General features: G+C 53.5%; 1 protein-coding gene across 1 annotated transcript in view; it reads left to right on the forward strand.

Moving 5' to 3' along the window:
- The window catches only part of LOC144168285 (uncharacterized), a 47460-nt gene extending 32292 nt beyond the window's left edge, over window positions 1-15168 (forward strand). Inside the window, exons 5-6 of the mRNA XM_077697297.1 lie at window positions 13461-13583; window positions 15146-15168. Coding sequence (XP_077553423.1) covers window positions 13461-13583; window positions 15146-15168 — 146 coding nt within the window. The remainder of the gene's footprint in view (window positions 1-13460; window positions 13584-15145) is intronic.
- Window positions 15169-15631: the final 463 nt, after the last annotated feature.

Raw genomic sequence — 15631 nt, forward strand, 5'->3', positions numbered from 1 at the left:
AGGTAGTAAATAAGCAGTGCATAAGCTATCCCTACCTCTTCATTGTTTCACTACTTACTGAAAAACTTGTGCTTGAAAATGTCAGGCTGGAATGGATACGTAGACCAGGGTGGTATTGACATTGGCCTAAATAACTGAGTTTGATTTCCAGTACACACGCTGCTGTCTTCATGGCTATCAACTACCGTGTTACTGTAAACCCTCACTTGAAATGTACGCAGAGTGAGAACGCAATGGTGGATCTAAAGTATACCATCAATTACAAGCCAGGCAATCGCGGGAACCCGTTAGGTTGTGACAAGTGGCCTGCGAACATTAGTTCCCACTGGAATGGCAGGATGAGTGCTGCAGGCAGGCTAGGGGTACCGTGACTGCAGTCAAGAGATGCTGCAAGAGAAAGAAATGGAACATGAGGAATGAAACACCGTTCAGGCAGCAGTAAATAAACAGTCTAGGATGAGTAAAAAAAGGTCAAACGACAGAGAAGACCACACAAGCAGTGCTCTTGCCCGCCCTGCGTTATCCGGGTCGTTCCCGCTGAATTCCATTGGTTATTGAACGCCGACTGGCCTCACTATTAAAGATGAAAACACATAACGAAGTCAGCATCCCTTGGCAGGCACTCCTGGCAAGCAAAAGTGCTGGATGCAGTAACGAGTGCAACAGGCTAAAGCAGTGTGTTACAACGCCCTCACGAACCACACGCACACACGAAAACCTTCCCAACAGCGTCCTGTCACGCTCCTAACTTCACCAATAGATCGTACTGCAAGTTCATTTTCGTTACAACACGGTTAGCACAAGGCACGTTGTCTAGAAAAAGCCTCGAGGCTAACAAGTGATTTTAATGACGCCACATTAAAGAAGAGACAAAGAAACGCCATGGGCGAGACGGGTTTGCATGCGAGCGAGTTTCTGCGGCGTGCAACAAACCGTCAACAGCTCGCGATCGCCGACAGAGGCGAACAGAGCAGCATAAACAGTGGCAATGACGCAAGACGGTGAGAACGCACCGTGAAGAATTTCGTAAACGTCGCTAATATAACTGCAGCGAAGCTTTTCAGTAGGGGATATGCGAACTCATTGCAAACCCGCCAAAAAGGAGCGCTCACCTGAGTCGGCCGATGGTGGACAGTTGAACGCCCACGGCTGATTGCACAGCCGTAGTAGAGCCAGAAGACGCTGGAGCTGTTGAACGACGATTGACAGGGCGACAACCATTCACACTCGCGTTGACAGCGAAAGTCCAACGCGGCTACTTGAATCTCTACGGCGCGCACGCCGTGTAGGCAGCACTCGGAAAAATGTAAACATACCGCGCGGGAGCGCTGGGAACAAACGTGACGTCACATCCGCCTAGCGCTCATCCTCACCCGCCGAAACGGTCGGTTAATTCCTCCCCTGAAGGGCAGGTGTCGGTGAGCACTTCGTCGCCGACGGCTATGGCTACATTAGGTGGTGAGCCTGAGCCCCTAATCCCGATGGCGTGCAGGGTGAAAAGCCCCAACGCACTAGCGCCTTTCATCGCCCTTACGATCGCTGGTCGAAAGTTTGCGGCGTTGCTGGACAGCGGAGCGTCTGCTACGCTGTTCGGCGATGATGTCCTCGCTCACTAGGCCTCCTGCGCTGGAGTTTTGGCGACATGCAGCGCCCCTAGCGGCCAACGCCTCTGGGTAGTACAAAAGCAGACGACCCCCGCCGCCCTGAAAGCTGGTTGTGGCGCTTTGTGGCGAGTTTAAATGACTGCATATTATATGAAATAGCCCTTAAAGTAGTTGCAGAGGCTAAACAAAATAATATCTGCTAAAAGAAGCCGATTTGTCGGCTTTCTTTTAGCGAGCTTTCGCGATGGTCGCGGCGTGGGACAGTATCGCCAGGTCGGGTGGTTTAACTGTTTCACGACAGTTACAGTTTTTTCTTCTTGCGTGCGGTCGACAAAGGAAAGTTCACGAGTAGCATAAACAAGGAACGCTGCTCATCCTATATCCTGAGGTAACTGCAAAAGGTTGCTTCAGCGGGAGCATGCAAGCGAACGCAAGAATTGCGCAGCCGACTCAGCTGACACTGCTGGCCTGGCACCGCCTTTGAAACGAGTGGAAATTTTGTTTCGTATTTTCGCAAACTAAATGATTCTTGCGTAACGTTTTACGCCGCACGATTTACGAACGGGAGGGTACATGTATACTAGCGAGTAGGTGGGGCAATAGCGCCAAATAAACAAATTAAGCGCTATTAAAGGACGCAAAACATGCACCAAATCACACGCCCGCTGCCTGCAGAGATGTGTACTTCTATAACACCACATAACACAGCATAACATAACACAGCCGCATACACGGCGCGGGGCCCCGAATATATTCATACGATCATCACTGACTGTGTTGGTTTCCTAGTGCAGGGGTCGTCGAATCTAAACGCCGACACCCCAGTTTTGACTTCAAATGGAGTTAGACAGCGAGGTAAGAACAGAGAATTGGCGTCCTCCAGTTGAATTGCACCCCCATCTTCACACTTCGCCAGATTATTGTCAAATATTATTAGAAATTCGCTGAATTTTTTCTCTTTGCATTCAAAGCCCCCCCTCCTCCTCCCCCCTCCCCCCCCCCCCCCTTCCGATTTGCCGTCCAGCCCTCCGCCGTGTCGGCTGCATGGAACTCGGCCGTTGCTGACGCTCATTCTAGGCTATTAAGTGCGAACTGGGAATGTATACTGCAAGAGCGTAATTAAGTAAAGCGAGAGCAAACAAGGAATTCCCAGGCAGCACAGGACTGTTCGGCCTAAAACAGGCCGGTGTACTTTTGCCGGTGATTTTCTGTCCGGCCGTTTTCCGGCAGCCATGTTCGGCCCATGTCCAAATGTGGGCCTTTTGGCCGTATACGGCCGTACTCCCATGGCTGTCCAACGGCCAGTGTCCGTCGGCCAGTCGACCGGCTTACGGTCATACGGCCAGATTCCAGCCGTAGGGCTCCGGCCATTCCAAAGCCACCCGTGTACGGCCGAAGTACGGCCGCCGGATTACAGCCGAGATGCGGTCGTCGGACTCCAGCCGGACTAAAGCTACCGGAAATACGGCCGTGCTACGGGCATTGGAGTTCAGCCACAGTACGTTAACTGTACTGAGGCCGGTCACTGCATGTCGCGCAAGCAGATGACACATTCGCGCAGTGCATGCAGAAGCAGCACAAACCCAGCATTTTGGGTCCAATACAGCCACATCAAAGTGAGCTCGCGCGCAACCACCAGCCGTCAAGCTTTCAGCGCACCCTTGCTTAATTACCAGCCTCAGTTGACAGCAAAATTCATTTATTAAACAGTGCTCACAAATTGTCGTTCCTTTAATTGCTGTGCCTCTTTTACTGCCGAAAACAGAAAATATTCAGTTCTTTGTAGAGCTTGAATAGATGTATTGTCCAGGTCCTGATATCCTCTGTGGGGCAGCTTACCTGTAATAAACGGGGAAAGAGGAGAAGGGGGGGGGGGGCGGCGGAGGGCGCATACTTTAGTGGGTTGAATTTCAGAGAGATAAATTGCACCGCTTTTAGCCAATTTCTTTTAGGGCAATATTCCGGAACACTTTCATGCTATGACTACATAAACTATTTTATACCAGTTGCTTGACCAATTTTGCTGTATATAAAACCGGCGTGAATGCCTTTACGAAGCGTTTCGGTTTTCAACAAAACACTCAGGCGCATTTAATATAACTCCTTCACAAAAAAGTATGTCCAGTTTTTGCCCATTTTTCTTGCAAAGACATTTTCTACTCGATCAACTTTTCTGATGATCTTGCGCAGGGCTGATCCTAAGAAGGAGCGAACAGGTGCTTTCATTTTCAATCTATTTTAATGTTGTTTTCATGAGTATACGTCCACACCCCTTAATAGTCCAAAAAAACTTAATTTTCGTCTAATGTCACACTACGTTCAAAAAATTCTAGACGCGTTGCAAATGACGCCCTGCGTCAGGTGGCTGCAGTTGTATCCCTCTGTGTTCACGCAAGGAAAGGCGTAAAATTAGTTACATAATTTGTTTCAAACCAATAACATAGCAATGGTAGCATGCATACAGGAAACCTTGCATACTGCAACGAATAGGGCAATAAATATTTTATTGGTCAAGGTTGAATCCGTAGGGTTCTCAACCCGTCGGAGGCAAACTTGCGTCTCTGGAAGTTTATTTATTTATTTATTTATTTATTTATTTATTTATTTATTTATTTGATGCCTGCCTGCCTTTGCATGCATTACAGAAGGGAGATACATAACACTAAGCATTAAATATGACACAAAATAACAAAATATTTCTACAAAGCGCGCTGAAAATCGTCAATATAAACAGTTAATGCAATCATACGTGGAAGATAATTACACTGCAGTATTGATGTAAAATAAAATGAATCGCGCAAGGCGTCACCTTTAAAGGAAAGTTAATAATTTGCTTTAAGCTAGCGGTCCCACTTTGCGATATGTAGAATGGCGCTTGGACATACTTCTCCCCTTCTACTCCAGTTTTCGAATGATAGATATTACGAAAAAAGTTCAACCTGTGGTTTCGTCTGTGATCTTTCACGTACTGCCATTTCAGTTTACTTTTACTTTCTCTCATGCTAAGTTGAGCGTGACAATTACCTAATACGAATCGCACTGACATATTCTGTATGTTTTCGAGCGTATCAACCAGCTCTTTGGTGTGGGGATACACGAAAACACATGCGTACTCCAAGATTGAGCGCACATGAGTGAAATACGGTTGTTCTTTTCAGTTAGATGGAGGTTCACTGAAATTTCGTCTCAGAAAGCCAAAAACATATGCAGCCGTAACTTTTATGGTGTGAACCTGCCTATTTAACCTCTAACCACTCCCTAAATAAACTCCTAGGTATTTATATTCCTCGGCCGTTGTCACAGCAGCATAATTTACGGTATACGTATACAATTGGAATTAAGGTTTTCTTGTAAAGGTGCCACGTTAACACACTGTTTAACATCCAAAAACTTTTCTGAATCAGCACACCAAGATGTTATTAAATTCGAATAAAGCTGCAGGTATACGGAATCACGTTCATTCGCTATAGTCCGGTAAACTACACAGTACTTTTGAACAAAGCTATAGGGCCAATAGTAATAACAATGCAAAAACCGATTCATTCAGTTCATAGGATGAAATGTACTACGCAGAAGGGGATATGGAACACCATCATTTGCTTTTTTGCAGTCCAAGAATATACAGTCAACCACTTTAAGCTTATCTATTGCAAGAGCCAAATCGTGCGTGAACTCAACAATCTGCGTTGAGCAAGAAAATCCTGACAAAATCCGTGTTTACTAGGATGCTGGCGATTATGTTTAACCAAATGAGTCATATCCCTAAGAGTAGCTAAGCTCACCTTCAAACATAAGAACTAAATTAACAGCTAGGCTTCGTCAGTGACAAGGCTCTGTTGTTATCGCAAATTTAAAATAGTTTTTTTTTTTCTAAATAGGCAGTCGTAAAATCCCATGAAGTAACATAGTGCAGGGCATGAAGTTGATCCTACCAATGCACGAGCGAGTCTCATCTACGTTTATCACCAACAACATAGTGCAACATTGCTTGTCGAGGTTTAATTGTAAGCAGAATAACTTGCGCTTTTGCTCGCACTTGCCTTTCTTTGGTGGGGAGTCCTTGACATGGTCGCGGTTTAGCTCCTGTGTGGTGGCCGCTTGCTCGACGCCCTTGAAGGCCAGTTATTTTGGTGAACCATCTCCATCTCGGATCGGACATCTCTTCCGGGTCGATGTCTCCAATGCTCTCCATTTCTTGAGGGGGCGAATAGCCTCGAGCTGATGTGTCGACAAAGCCGGCGGCAGAGGCGTGGTAGCGGCGATGACTGGCGAGGCTTAGCTCACCCGCCGGTGTGGCACACTGCAGTCTTCTTGTGGCAATAAATGACATTTCGATGGCCTAAAAGGTTCCCTGCTAATGTCCAGTGAGTCCTTGCACCTTGCCCGTTCACCGAGAAGACTCGTTACTGTTTGAAAAACGATGTTCGTTCATTTAAAACGTAGAAACACGGAGCGGATGAAAAACGCGTCCCCGTCGTTCGGCTCCCTAACGGCTTTTTCTGCCCCCAGAAAAAAACCGGTCGGTCTCCTTCCAAACACGTCTGTGCATGAATTCTCGGCGCCCAGGCGCGTGCCGTTGTTCGGCTGTATGCCGTTTGCCGAAAAAATGACGTATAACCAGATACCTTACGTAGGCCGGTCTCCTCTTGAACACCGGTTGCCAAATATTCGGTGGCCATTCGCTTGCCGTAATTCGGCCGAGGACAGCTAACCGAATGAAAAACGAATATTCTACCGCCGGACGCGCGGTTCACCGTTGAAACAACGAATGCACGGCAGCCGCGCTCCGGCCGGTCTCCTTTCGAACACCAGCTGCCGCAAGAATACGCATATTCTGTGGCCGGTCGCTAGCCGTGCTTCGGCCTGTTACCGATTCCCGAAGAAAAAACGGATGCCCTAAGGCCGTACTTCGGCCGTTCTCTTACTCAACATCGGCAGCCGTAAGAGAACTGAATATCTGGCAGCCGGTTAGCTGCCGTTCTGCGTCCGTACACAGGCGGACGGAAAAATACCGAAGTGCTGGTTGCCGAATGTTGGCCGTTCAACGCATGATCAGTGGCTGCCAGAACCTGGATGCTGGCCGGACATGCCAGAAAGCGGCCATAGACGGGCCGGTCTTGGCACACACTTTCTGTGCCGCCTGGGTAAAGCGAGCGGCCTCTTAGTTCGCCCGACCACTTTGTTTTACGGCCACTATATATATAATTTCGGAATCGCAAAACAGATTTCACGCTTCTGACGGTCGGGGCAATTTGTCACTGAGACACGCAACAAAACGGCAAGCTAACGCTGCACCGTGTATTCGTAACGGCGACGCAAACGAGCACTGTTTGATGAAAGTGCACGCATAGTGTGCAGGTACGCAAAAGAGCGGCGCACCGCAGCAGGCGAGCCTGCGGTCCGCCGGACTCGCTGGCTTTTTAAAGCGCGATCATCACCGATTGCGTCACTCTTCTTGGCTGTTTTTGAGAAGTCTCTCTCACCTAGAGTATTAGTTTAAACTAGAAATTTCACTTAAAATTTTACTTCGTACGACCATCGATCGGTGAACCTGCGAGTAGCAGACGCCGTCACGGTCCCGGCACTTTCGTCGGCGCTGTAAACGTGTTAAGCGCTGCAAAGCTTCTCCCCCTAATGCCAAGTTGATCGCTGAAATAGATCGGACGCGTCGGGGATGAACTGGTGACCACGTCGCAAAATAATCGGGAGCGTCGAGCTCAGTTTGCTTCTGTCAACACGGGATCCTATGGGACCCGCGCAGCTTTGTACTACCCGGAAGTACTGCCCGGAAGCCGCTTGCGCAGCGCCCCCTGGGCAGCGCAGGAGGCCTCTTGCATCGGAGAGCTATTCGATTGCGAGCTTGCGACATCACTTTCCACCTAGCGAGCGGGAAAGCCAACTCAGGCGGCTCGGCGAGGTTGGTGGTCCGATGGGAGAAACGAGTGCGACGCCACAGATTCGTACATCTCCCGGGCCTCACAGTGCCTGTAATTCTCGGCCGTGATTTTCTGGCTCGTACAGGCATTGTGATTGACATTGCCAACGGCGGGTATAGGCAAGGCGTTCATGCAGCCCTGCTCCCGTTTGCAAAACTTGCCGATGTATCGGAAGCGCCCCCCGCTCCGACTACCTCGCGCGCGCGCGGCAACAACGCAACGCTGTCGGAGACGCTTTGCGCTCCTGAAGCCGCGCGAGCGGGCAGGGAAGCCATGTCTCCCAACCGCGCAGCCGCCGCCGCGACGGCAGCCCCCCGAGCGCCTCGAGCTTCCAGGAACGCGCGCGGGCGCTCACCGCACCTTGCGGCGCCCCGTGCGCCTCCCGAGCGGCGCGCGCGCGGCCTTCACCCGAAAGGGATGTTAGGCCGCCCGCGTCCCGCGCCTTCCGGCAGCCCCGCGCTGCCCGGCGAAGCGGAGGCGAAGCGCTCGAACGCTGGAGCGGAGGAAGCGATTATGAACCCGATGATCGCTACTGCTTCTGGCGACACGAACCACAGTTTGCCGCCCCTGTCGGCCGATCTGTCGGAACGTGAGCAGGCGTGCATATTGGCGTTGTTGAATCGGTTCAGCGCCATGTTCACCGAGAAACCGGGTTGTACGAACTTAGTACAGCATCGGATTGATACTGGTGATGCACTGCCCTGGAAATGCAATCCTAGGCCGGTCAGTGAGGCCAAAAGGAGAGCAATCGACCTCGCAGTGGATGAGTTGCTCGAGACTGGTGCAATCCAGCGCTCCGACAGTCCATGGGGGTTCCCAGTCGTGCTAGTCGAAAAGAAAGATGGCACCTTCCGTCTTTGTGTTGACTATCGCCGGCTGAATGAGCTTACTCGGAAGGACGCCTATCCCATGCCGAGTATTGACTCTATCGTGGCTAGCCTAGGTGGTTCTCGATACTTTACCATCCTAGACGCTAGTCGCGGGTACCTGCAGGTACAGATGAGTGCGGGTGACGTAGCCAAAACTGCGTTCACCTGCCACCGCGGGCTGTTTGAGTTCCCTCGAATGCCTTTCGGTTGTTCTGGAGCTGCAGCTACCTTTCAGAGGTTGATCGATCGTGTTCTCGGGGAGGCAAAGTGGCGACATGCCATGGCGTACCTCGACGACATTGTCGTGTATTCTCGCACCTTTGAGGAACACATTCAACATCTGGAGGATGTTCTCACTAGGTTGCAGGATGCGGGTATTACCCTCAACCCAAAGAAAGCTCAGATTGCGGAGACTCGCGTCTCTTTGCTGGGCTTCACCATCGACAGTGGTCGCGTCTTGCCGTGCGAGGAAAAGGTCCGAGCTTTGCTCGAGTATCCCTCGCCGACAGACATTAAGGCGTTGAGACGCTTTTTGGGAATGGTAAACTACTACCGGCAGTTTATCCCCAATTGCGCGGCTCTGCAAGCGCCTCTGACCGCACTGTTGAGGAAAAATGCTCGCTGGAGCTGGGGTCAGGAGCAGGAGGAGGCCGTTCGCACCCTCATTAAAGCTCTCGTTGACACAGCCAAGCTGCGGCTGCCCGACCTGAACAAAGAGTTCGTGATTCAGTCTGATGCGAGCGATCTCGGTTTGGGCGCGGTGCTGCTGCAGGAGCATGAAGGTGTTCTTCGGCCGGTCGCCTTTGTCAGCCGGTCGTTGACACCCGCAGAGCGAAACTACTCCGTGACGGAAAGGGAGTGTCTCGCGATAGTTTTCGCTCTGCGCAAGTTCGACTTGTACGTCGACGGCGTTGCGTTCGTGGTGGAGACGGACCATATGGCGCTAACCTGGCTGAAGCGCCTGGGCGAGCCGTCTGGCCGCCTGGCGCGCTGGGCTCTGACGCTGCAGCGCTACAACTTCACTGTGCGCTACCGGAAGGGAAGCACGAACGTGGTGGCGGACGCTCTGTCACGAGCCCCCGTTTCTGCTCCACATACTTCCGAAGCAACGCACGCGTGCGAGCACGGAGCTTTTTGCGCCGACCGCTCAAACGAAACCAGCCCCGAAGGGACGGCTGCCGTTTTGCAGCAAAACCCGGGCGATTCCGCATACCTGGTAGCCCCTGTCTACTCATCCGGTATTGCGTTCAGCAGAGAAGAGCTCCTCGAAGCTCAGCAGAACGATCCATTTTGTCAGTCAATCATTGACGGGCTCAGGGAAGAGCCGTGCTCTGAGATGGAGCAAGGTGGCGCGGCCACCGGGCGTCCGGTAACAGCTGGTATTGCTGTCGGCGCCGAGCACAATGCAGCTGGTACTGCTGCTGGTGCGTTGGATACGTATCTGCTTGATGCGGACGGACTCTTGCTGCGATACATACCATCGGAGGAGGCCTCTGACCCCTTCAAGGTGGTTATCCCGCGCAGTCTGCGAAGAGCGACTCTGAGCTATTTCCATGACTCGCGGGTGGCCGGTCACGCGTGCGGCCCTAAGACTTATTTTAAGTTGTGCAACTCCGTGACCTGGCCAGGCATGAAACGGGACGCTCTCCACTTTGCCCGCTCATGCCGCGTGTGCCAAAGCGTGAAGCCCAGGGGTGGCAAAGCCCCAGGCCTCATGCAGTCGATCAACAGCCAGCAACCCTGGCAGATCGCGGCCTGTGACGTGATGGGCCCCTTTCCTAGGTCCAGCAGAGGTCATATGTATCTCTTAGCCGTCACAGACCACTTTACGAAATGGGGCGAGTTGTTTCCCCTGCGTAAACTAACGGCACGCGCAATATGGGACAAGTTGTCGGAAGTATTCACTCGGTTTGGCTACCCCGCCGAGTTGATAACTGACAACGCGTCCTATTTCACGGCTAAGGTGTTCGTCGAAGCCTGTGCGGCCCTGGGCATTAAGCACCGAAAGACGACGACGTATCACCCACAAGCCAACCCCACCGAGCGGTTGAATCGGAACGTGAAGCACATGCTAGCGGCGTTTGCCGAACAGCACCGGGACTGGGATGCCTATCTCCCCGAGCTGAGCTTCGCTTTGCGTACAACCGTTAACCGCTCGACTGGGTTCACGCCCGCATTTCTCACTTTCGGGAGAGAGCTGCCCAACCCACTGGAAACCGTTCTGCGGGCTGGTGGGGGGGCGGCCGCCGCTTCCTCGGCCCCGAGTGAGTACGCGGCGCAACTGCGCTCTAGGATGGAGCAGGCGATTTCGTTAGCCCGCAGAAACCTAGGCAAAGCGCGCGCTGGACAGAAGGCCCAGTACGACAAGGCACACAGGGAGGTCCGCTACAAAGCGGGTGACCTGGTCCTCAGACGCAACCACGTCTTGAGCGACGCAATCAAGGGCATCTCTGCTTCCCTGTCGGCCAAGTGGTCGGGCCCGTACCGAGTCGGGGATGCGCTCACCCCGCTCGTGTATCAGCTGGTAGATCCGAAAGGGAAACCAGTTGGCGGTCCAGTCAACGTCGCAGATCTGAAACCTTTCGTTGCGCGCAGCGACGATTGGGATGATGGGGAGGCAGCTCCCAGTCTGCGAAAGCAGCCGAAGCGCGGGGCGGCGGCCCAACGGCCGAACACCCATCGCTACTGGTTGCGCAAGCGCGCGTAACCACCTCCGCAACCCCTCCGAGGTAAACAGAGCGCTCTGCCTCTGGCACCTTCCCCGCGAGGAGGAGCGCGGGTGGTTCGCTTTCCTCGCTACTCGCGCGGTCCGGCGGAGGGCCCTCGCCCTCCATTTGCCTCCGAAGCGGTAGGGGGAAAGGGGTATCTGCACGACAGGGAGAAGGGAGAACGGGGGAACCTTCTTGACCCCCTCACCTACTTCCGGTCAGTCGATTCCCCAGCGGGAAGTGGGGCGCCTCTGCGCCCCCGCCAGGTAGCGTACGCTCGTTTTGGTTGCGCGGCCCTTCCTCGAGGTTAAGTTAAGGTGGGAACGCGGGGTAGGCCATTCCGTCCTGCGCCTTCGACCCACCGACATGGCCCCTACTCAACCTCCTGCTCGCCCGGACCGGCCGGCACCCAAGAAGCGGCGCCCGGTCGCGTCGTCGGCGAAGCCCACCAGACCGGCCGGCGTCCCAGGCGTTCCCGGCTCCTCCTCGAGGCCGTCCTCACAGCCCGGGCCCTCCCTCCTGCCCGGGGCCTCTGCCCAGCCTGGCGTTCCGGCGGGGTCCGGGCTGCCAGCACCGAAGCCCACGAAGAGAACGGTGACCACGTGGACGTTCCAGGAGGGCAAGGAGCCGCCGGTCAGCTTTTTCTCCGCTCGCCCTTGGAAGCGGCAGCGGCGGCCGCGGGTACGGCAGTCCCGCTCCCTCGGCATGTTCGAGGGGCGGACGGTATCCGCGGCGGCGGCGGCGGCGGGCGGCGCGTCCCTGGCACCATCTCCGGGGGCGCAGTACTGCGCGGGCTGCGGCGGTCTACGCCTGACGGACACCCACGAACAGTCCAAGTTCCATCAAGTTCACGCCCCGCCGCCGCCCTCGAGCTCCGCTCCCTGCAAGGCGGCACCGGCGGCTCCCCCGGGGTCCCTCCAACCTGGTCCGGCGGCGACTTCGGGCCCGGCGGCGTCTCCTGCCCTGTTCCCGGCTCCTGTGGTGGCTGCTCCACTGCCAGCGGCCCCCCCGGTCCCTCCTGCTACTTTGGCCCCGGCGTTGGCCGAACAGGTCGTGAGGGCCGCCCTGCCGAGCCTGATCAACTCGGGGGTGGAGGCCCTTGCGACCGACCCGTCCTTCAATGCGGCCATCACGGCGGAGGTCCGGAGGACGACATCCAGGGTGGCCGAGGCGGTGTTATTCGAAGAGGACGTACCTCTTCCCCCGGCCCTCTGCGCAACCCTGGAAGCGGCCGCGGCGGGAACGCCAGAAGACATGGAGGTGGCCGACGACGCCACTTCCAGTTCGAGCGCGGACTCCGAGAACCTCCTGAAGTTCTAAATAAAAAAAAAGGTCAGAGGAAGCGGCCGCGTACGCCTTTATTTTTTTGGGTGGGTTGCCCGTCGGCGGGCTCGGTCTTGAGGAGGGGGGGGTTGTGGGGATCCTTGTGCCCCCACGCCTTGTCCGCACACGTGCTGGGGCGAGCTGGGAGCCGCCATTTTGGGTAGCCGGCGCGTCACGTAGGTCGTGCTCTCCACGACCCCGCGCGACGCGCCGAAACCGGCTCGCCGCGAACGTGTGCGGGGGGCGAGGGGGAGGGACGACCGGTTCGTCGCCTTCTCCCTCGCCGCCCTCTTCTCGATCGCCGGAGGAGACCTCCTCTCCTCCACCCAAGCTGACGAGCGGCCCGCGAGAGCGTGCCGCGGGGACTCTGCCGAGAGATTCTGCCCTGATCGGTCGCCTCGGGATGCCTCCCCTGCTCCCGCGGCCGTGATGACGGATATCGAGGTCTGAGCCCAGCGGCTTGAGCGAGCGACAGGAGCCACTGTCTCCCCGCGAGCGATAGTCGTGTTGTCTGGTGTATGCACTGTATCTGCCAGGCAATAAAGCCTCACTTTGGATTGCCGGAGCCTGTCTACCGCATGTGAGTACTCGAACCCGTGCGTGAGTCTTCGGATTCCGCAGGGCTAGTGTACGGCGCGTAGCGTTCTCTAGCAAAGCTAGCCGGGGTCCTCTGCTATCCCGTACGTTAGCCCACACTGTTCACCCAAGTAAACAAGCGCTGCTTGTTTTATGTTTAATATACATAAGCTAGCTTCAATAACGAAACTGTTAAATAAACAGACTGTTTTTCTTTCTATCATAAAGAAATAAATATGTCGCCAGTTTACAGTTTTGCACAAGAAAATGGTGGGCTTTACAAAAGCAAGGGCTAATGGGCCAATTATTCTCTATCTTGACTACGCTAATCACTTATGTATATTATTATGCCAGAGCTTATTTCATGGCTGACGGAAAGCTTATTCAGAAAGCCTTTTTTTACTGCAACCTAAATTACCGGATTACACTCCGTGTTTCTCGCAGTTCTCCGTCGAGGAGCTGACACACTCAACCGATGGAGGATGGTGGCCCCGATGCGGATGGCGCGGAGCGCATTCGCCATTGCTATACTCGACGGCGAAATCTACGCCATTGGTGGATATAATGGTACTTTCTCTTTGCGCAATAATGCACTGTGGTAATTATTATTTTCAGTCGAGGTGAGCGCACAACGCAACGTTTATACCCATTCCATTCTAGCGAGGAGAAGTGTGTGTGATGGGACGGGGAATATGTGCGTAGGGGTTCTGTGTGGAGAAGAAGATAACAAAAACCCTTACCCCCTTCGCCTCTTCTAGCGTCACTGCATGTGGCTTCTTCTTGAGGCGAAAGCCTTAGATCTGTATGCTTCATGGAAAGTGTGCGGTAGAGAAAGTCGCTCTGAGGGGTGCAAAATCACCCAAAAAATCGGACCGCGCGCCGTGAAAATAGAACAGATGAGGGTTCTGATCCATGACAGATCGTGGGAAGTTCGGGACGAGCCTTGTACACGCTGCCGCTTGGGCGCAGGGCTTCATTACACATTGCCATAGGTGACGATGCACCAGGCCCTTGTCGCGGGCGTAGAAGGCCGAGAAAGTACGCCACGGTGGGAGAGGCTAGAGCAGCTCAAAATACCTCTCGTTGTAACCGCCATCGGTATGAAGCAGGCCTCGATAAAGCTGCCGCAGCGCCCAACCAGGGCAACATGAAGGTTGAAGAAAAAGTTCAACACCAGATCAATAAAAGATCCAACCCGGTTTTTCTCTTCACATTCTTAGAAGTTTCTGAGCGTCCTAGTGTAAGTTTTTTTCAGAGCGCTAGCTTTTTCTCCATCAAAATCTCCCACCTTCCCTCGCGGGAACCCCTGTGTAGATGCGGCGCATAGGGGGTTCACGTTGCAGCGTTGGACAGCGGAGGAACGGCGCTGGAACGATGGAGCGGAGCGGCGCAGGCGCCGCGTTTTATAGCGCACATAACGGTGAGGGGATGCGCCGGCGCCAGTGCGTCTGCCGCGGCTATGACGCAACACAAATCAACACAATCCACTTTAATCCAATCCAATCCAAGCCAATCCAATCCAATCCAATCGAATCCAATCCAATGCCCCTCGCCAGAGAGTGTTCGCTATCGGAGAGGAGAGGGGGTGAGCGGCGGAGAGCGCAGCTCACGCGGCGAGGAGAATGGGGAAGGGGCGGACGCCGACAACAACGCCGACGCCGGATGCAGGGACAAGGCGAGTGAATGAGATGCAGTCGCATCTAACATTCCTGCTTTGGCGAGCAGCACGCAGCTTGAACGGCGAAAAAAAGCACGGGCATAGGAGTTTTTCGAAGGGCGCACAAACACGTTTGTCTCAGTAATATGGCCGCTATCCATTCGCCAGTACGACGGCATTCCTTTACGTTTCCTTGACTCTGGGGCTTAGATGTGTCTCTTAATCCCAGGGAACAGATCTTCGTTGTTGCCAACAGAAAGGTTGTCGGAGCTTATTATAAAAACACGCCCAATTTATATCAACGCATTATTTACTCTATTCGGCTATAACAGTCATGTCCGGCCTATGGACGGCGATTGAAAAGGAAATAACGGCCTGTTTTATGATGGGGTAGGAAGGCTTGTCTATACCGTTTATTTACTCGAAATCCTCCCGTCATGCCCTCTCTAACAGCCCTACGTCTCGTTTAAAGACAACCTGCAGGGATGTGCCTGATGGTAGGTGCGGTTACACATGACTAGAAAGACCAATCACGAGACTGAACGTACGAAATATAATTATATACTAGACACGGATTAACGTCCTATGAAAGTTTTACACATTTCTTCACCATACTTATCTCCTCACATTCGGTATGTTACCAGGTCTTCCGTTATTTTCTTAGTTGATGTTTGGTCCTCCGTGTCCGTATTGCACTCCTACTAAAGAACACGGCACTCCCGCCGTCCCGGCTTTTGTAGGTGTTAAAGTTGCTTTGTTTGTCGGTCTCGTTACCGGAATTCTGGCTGATTTCTCAAATATTTACAAGTTCTTCAGTGTTGTGCGAAGTAATCTCGGAAAGGTGATGTAGATATTAAAGCAATCTTTTGTGTTCTGTAGCGTGTCTGAATTCTGAGTCCATAATCGCAGAGGTTAGTTACAACCAGCGTAACTCGATGGGTAGCAATTCAGGACTACG

Source organism: Haemaphysalis longicornis, unplaced genomic scaffold (assembly GCF_048455015.1).
Source record: "Haemaphysalis longicornis isolate Haplotype H1 unplaced genomic scaffold, Haemaphysalis longicornis Haplotype H1 scaffold_2, whole genome shotgun sequence".
NCBI classification, from domain to species: Eukaryota; Metazoa; Arthropoda; class Arachnida; order Ixodida; family Ixodidae; genus Haemaphysalis; species Haemaphysalis longicornis.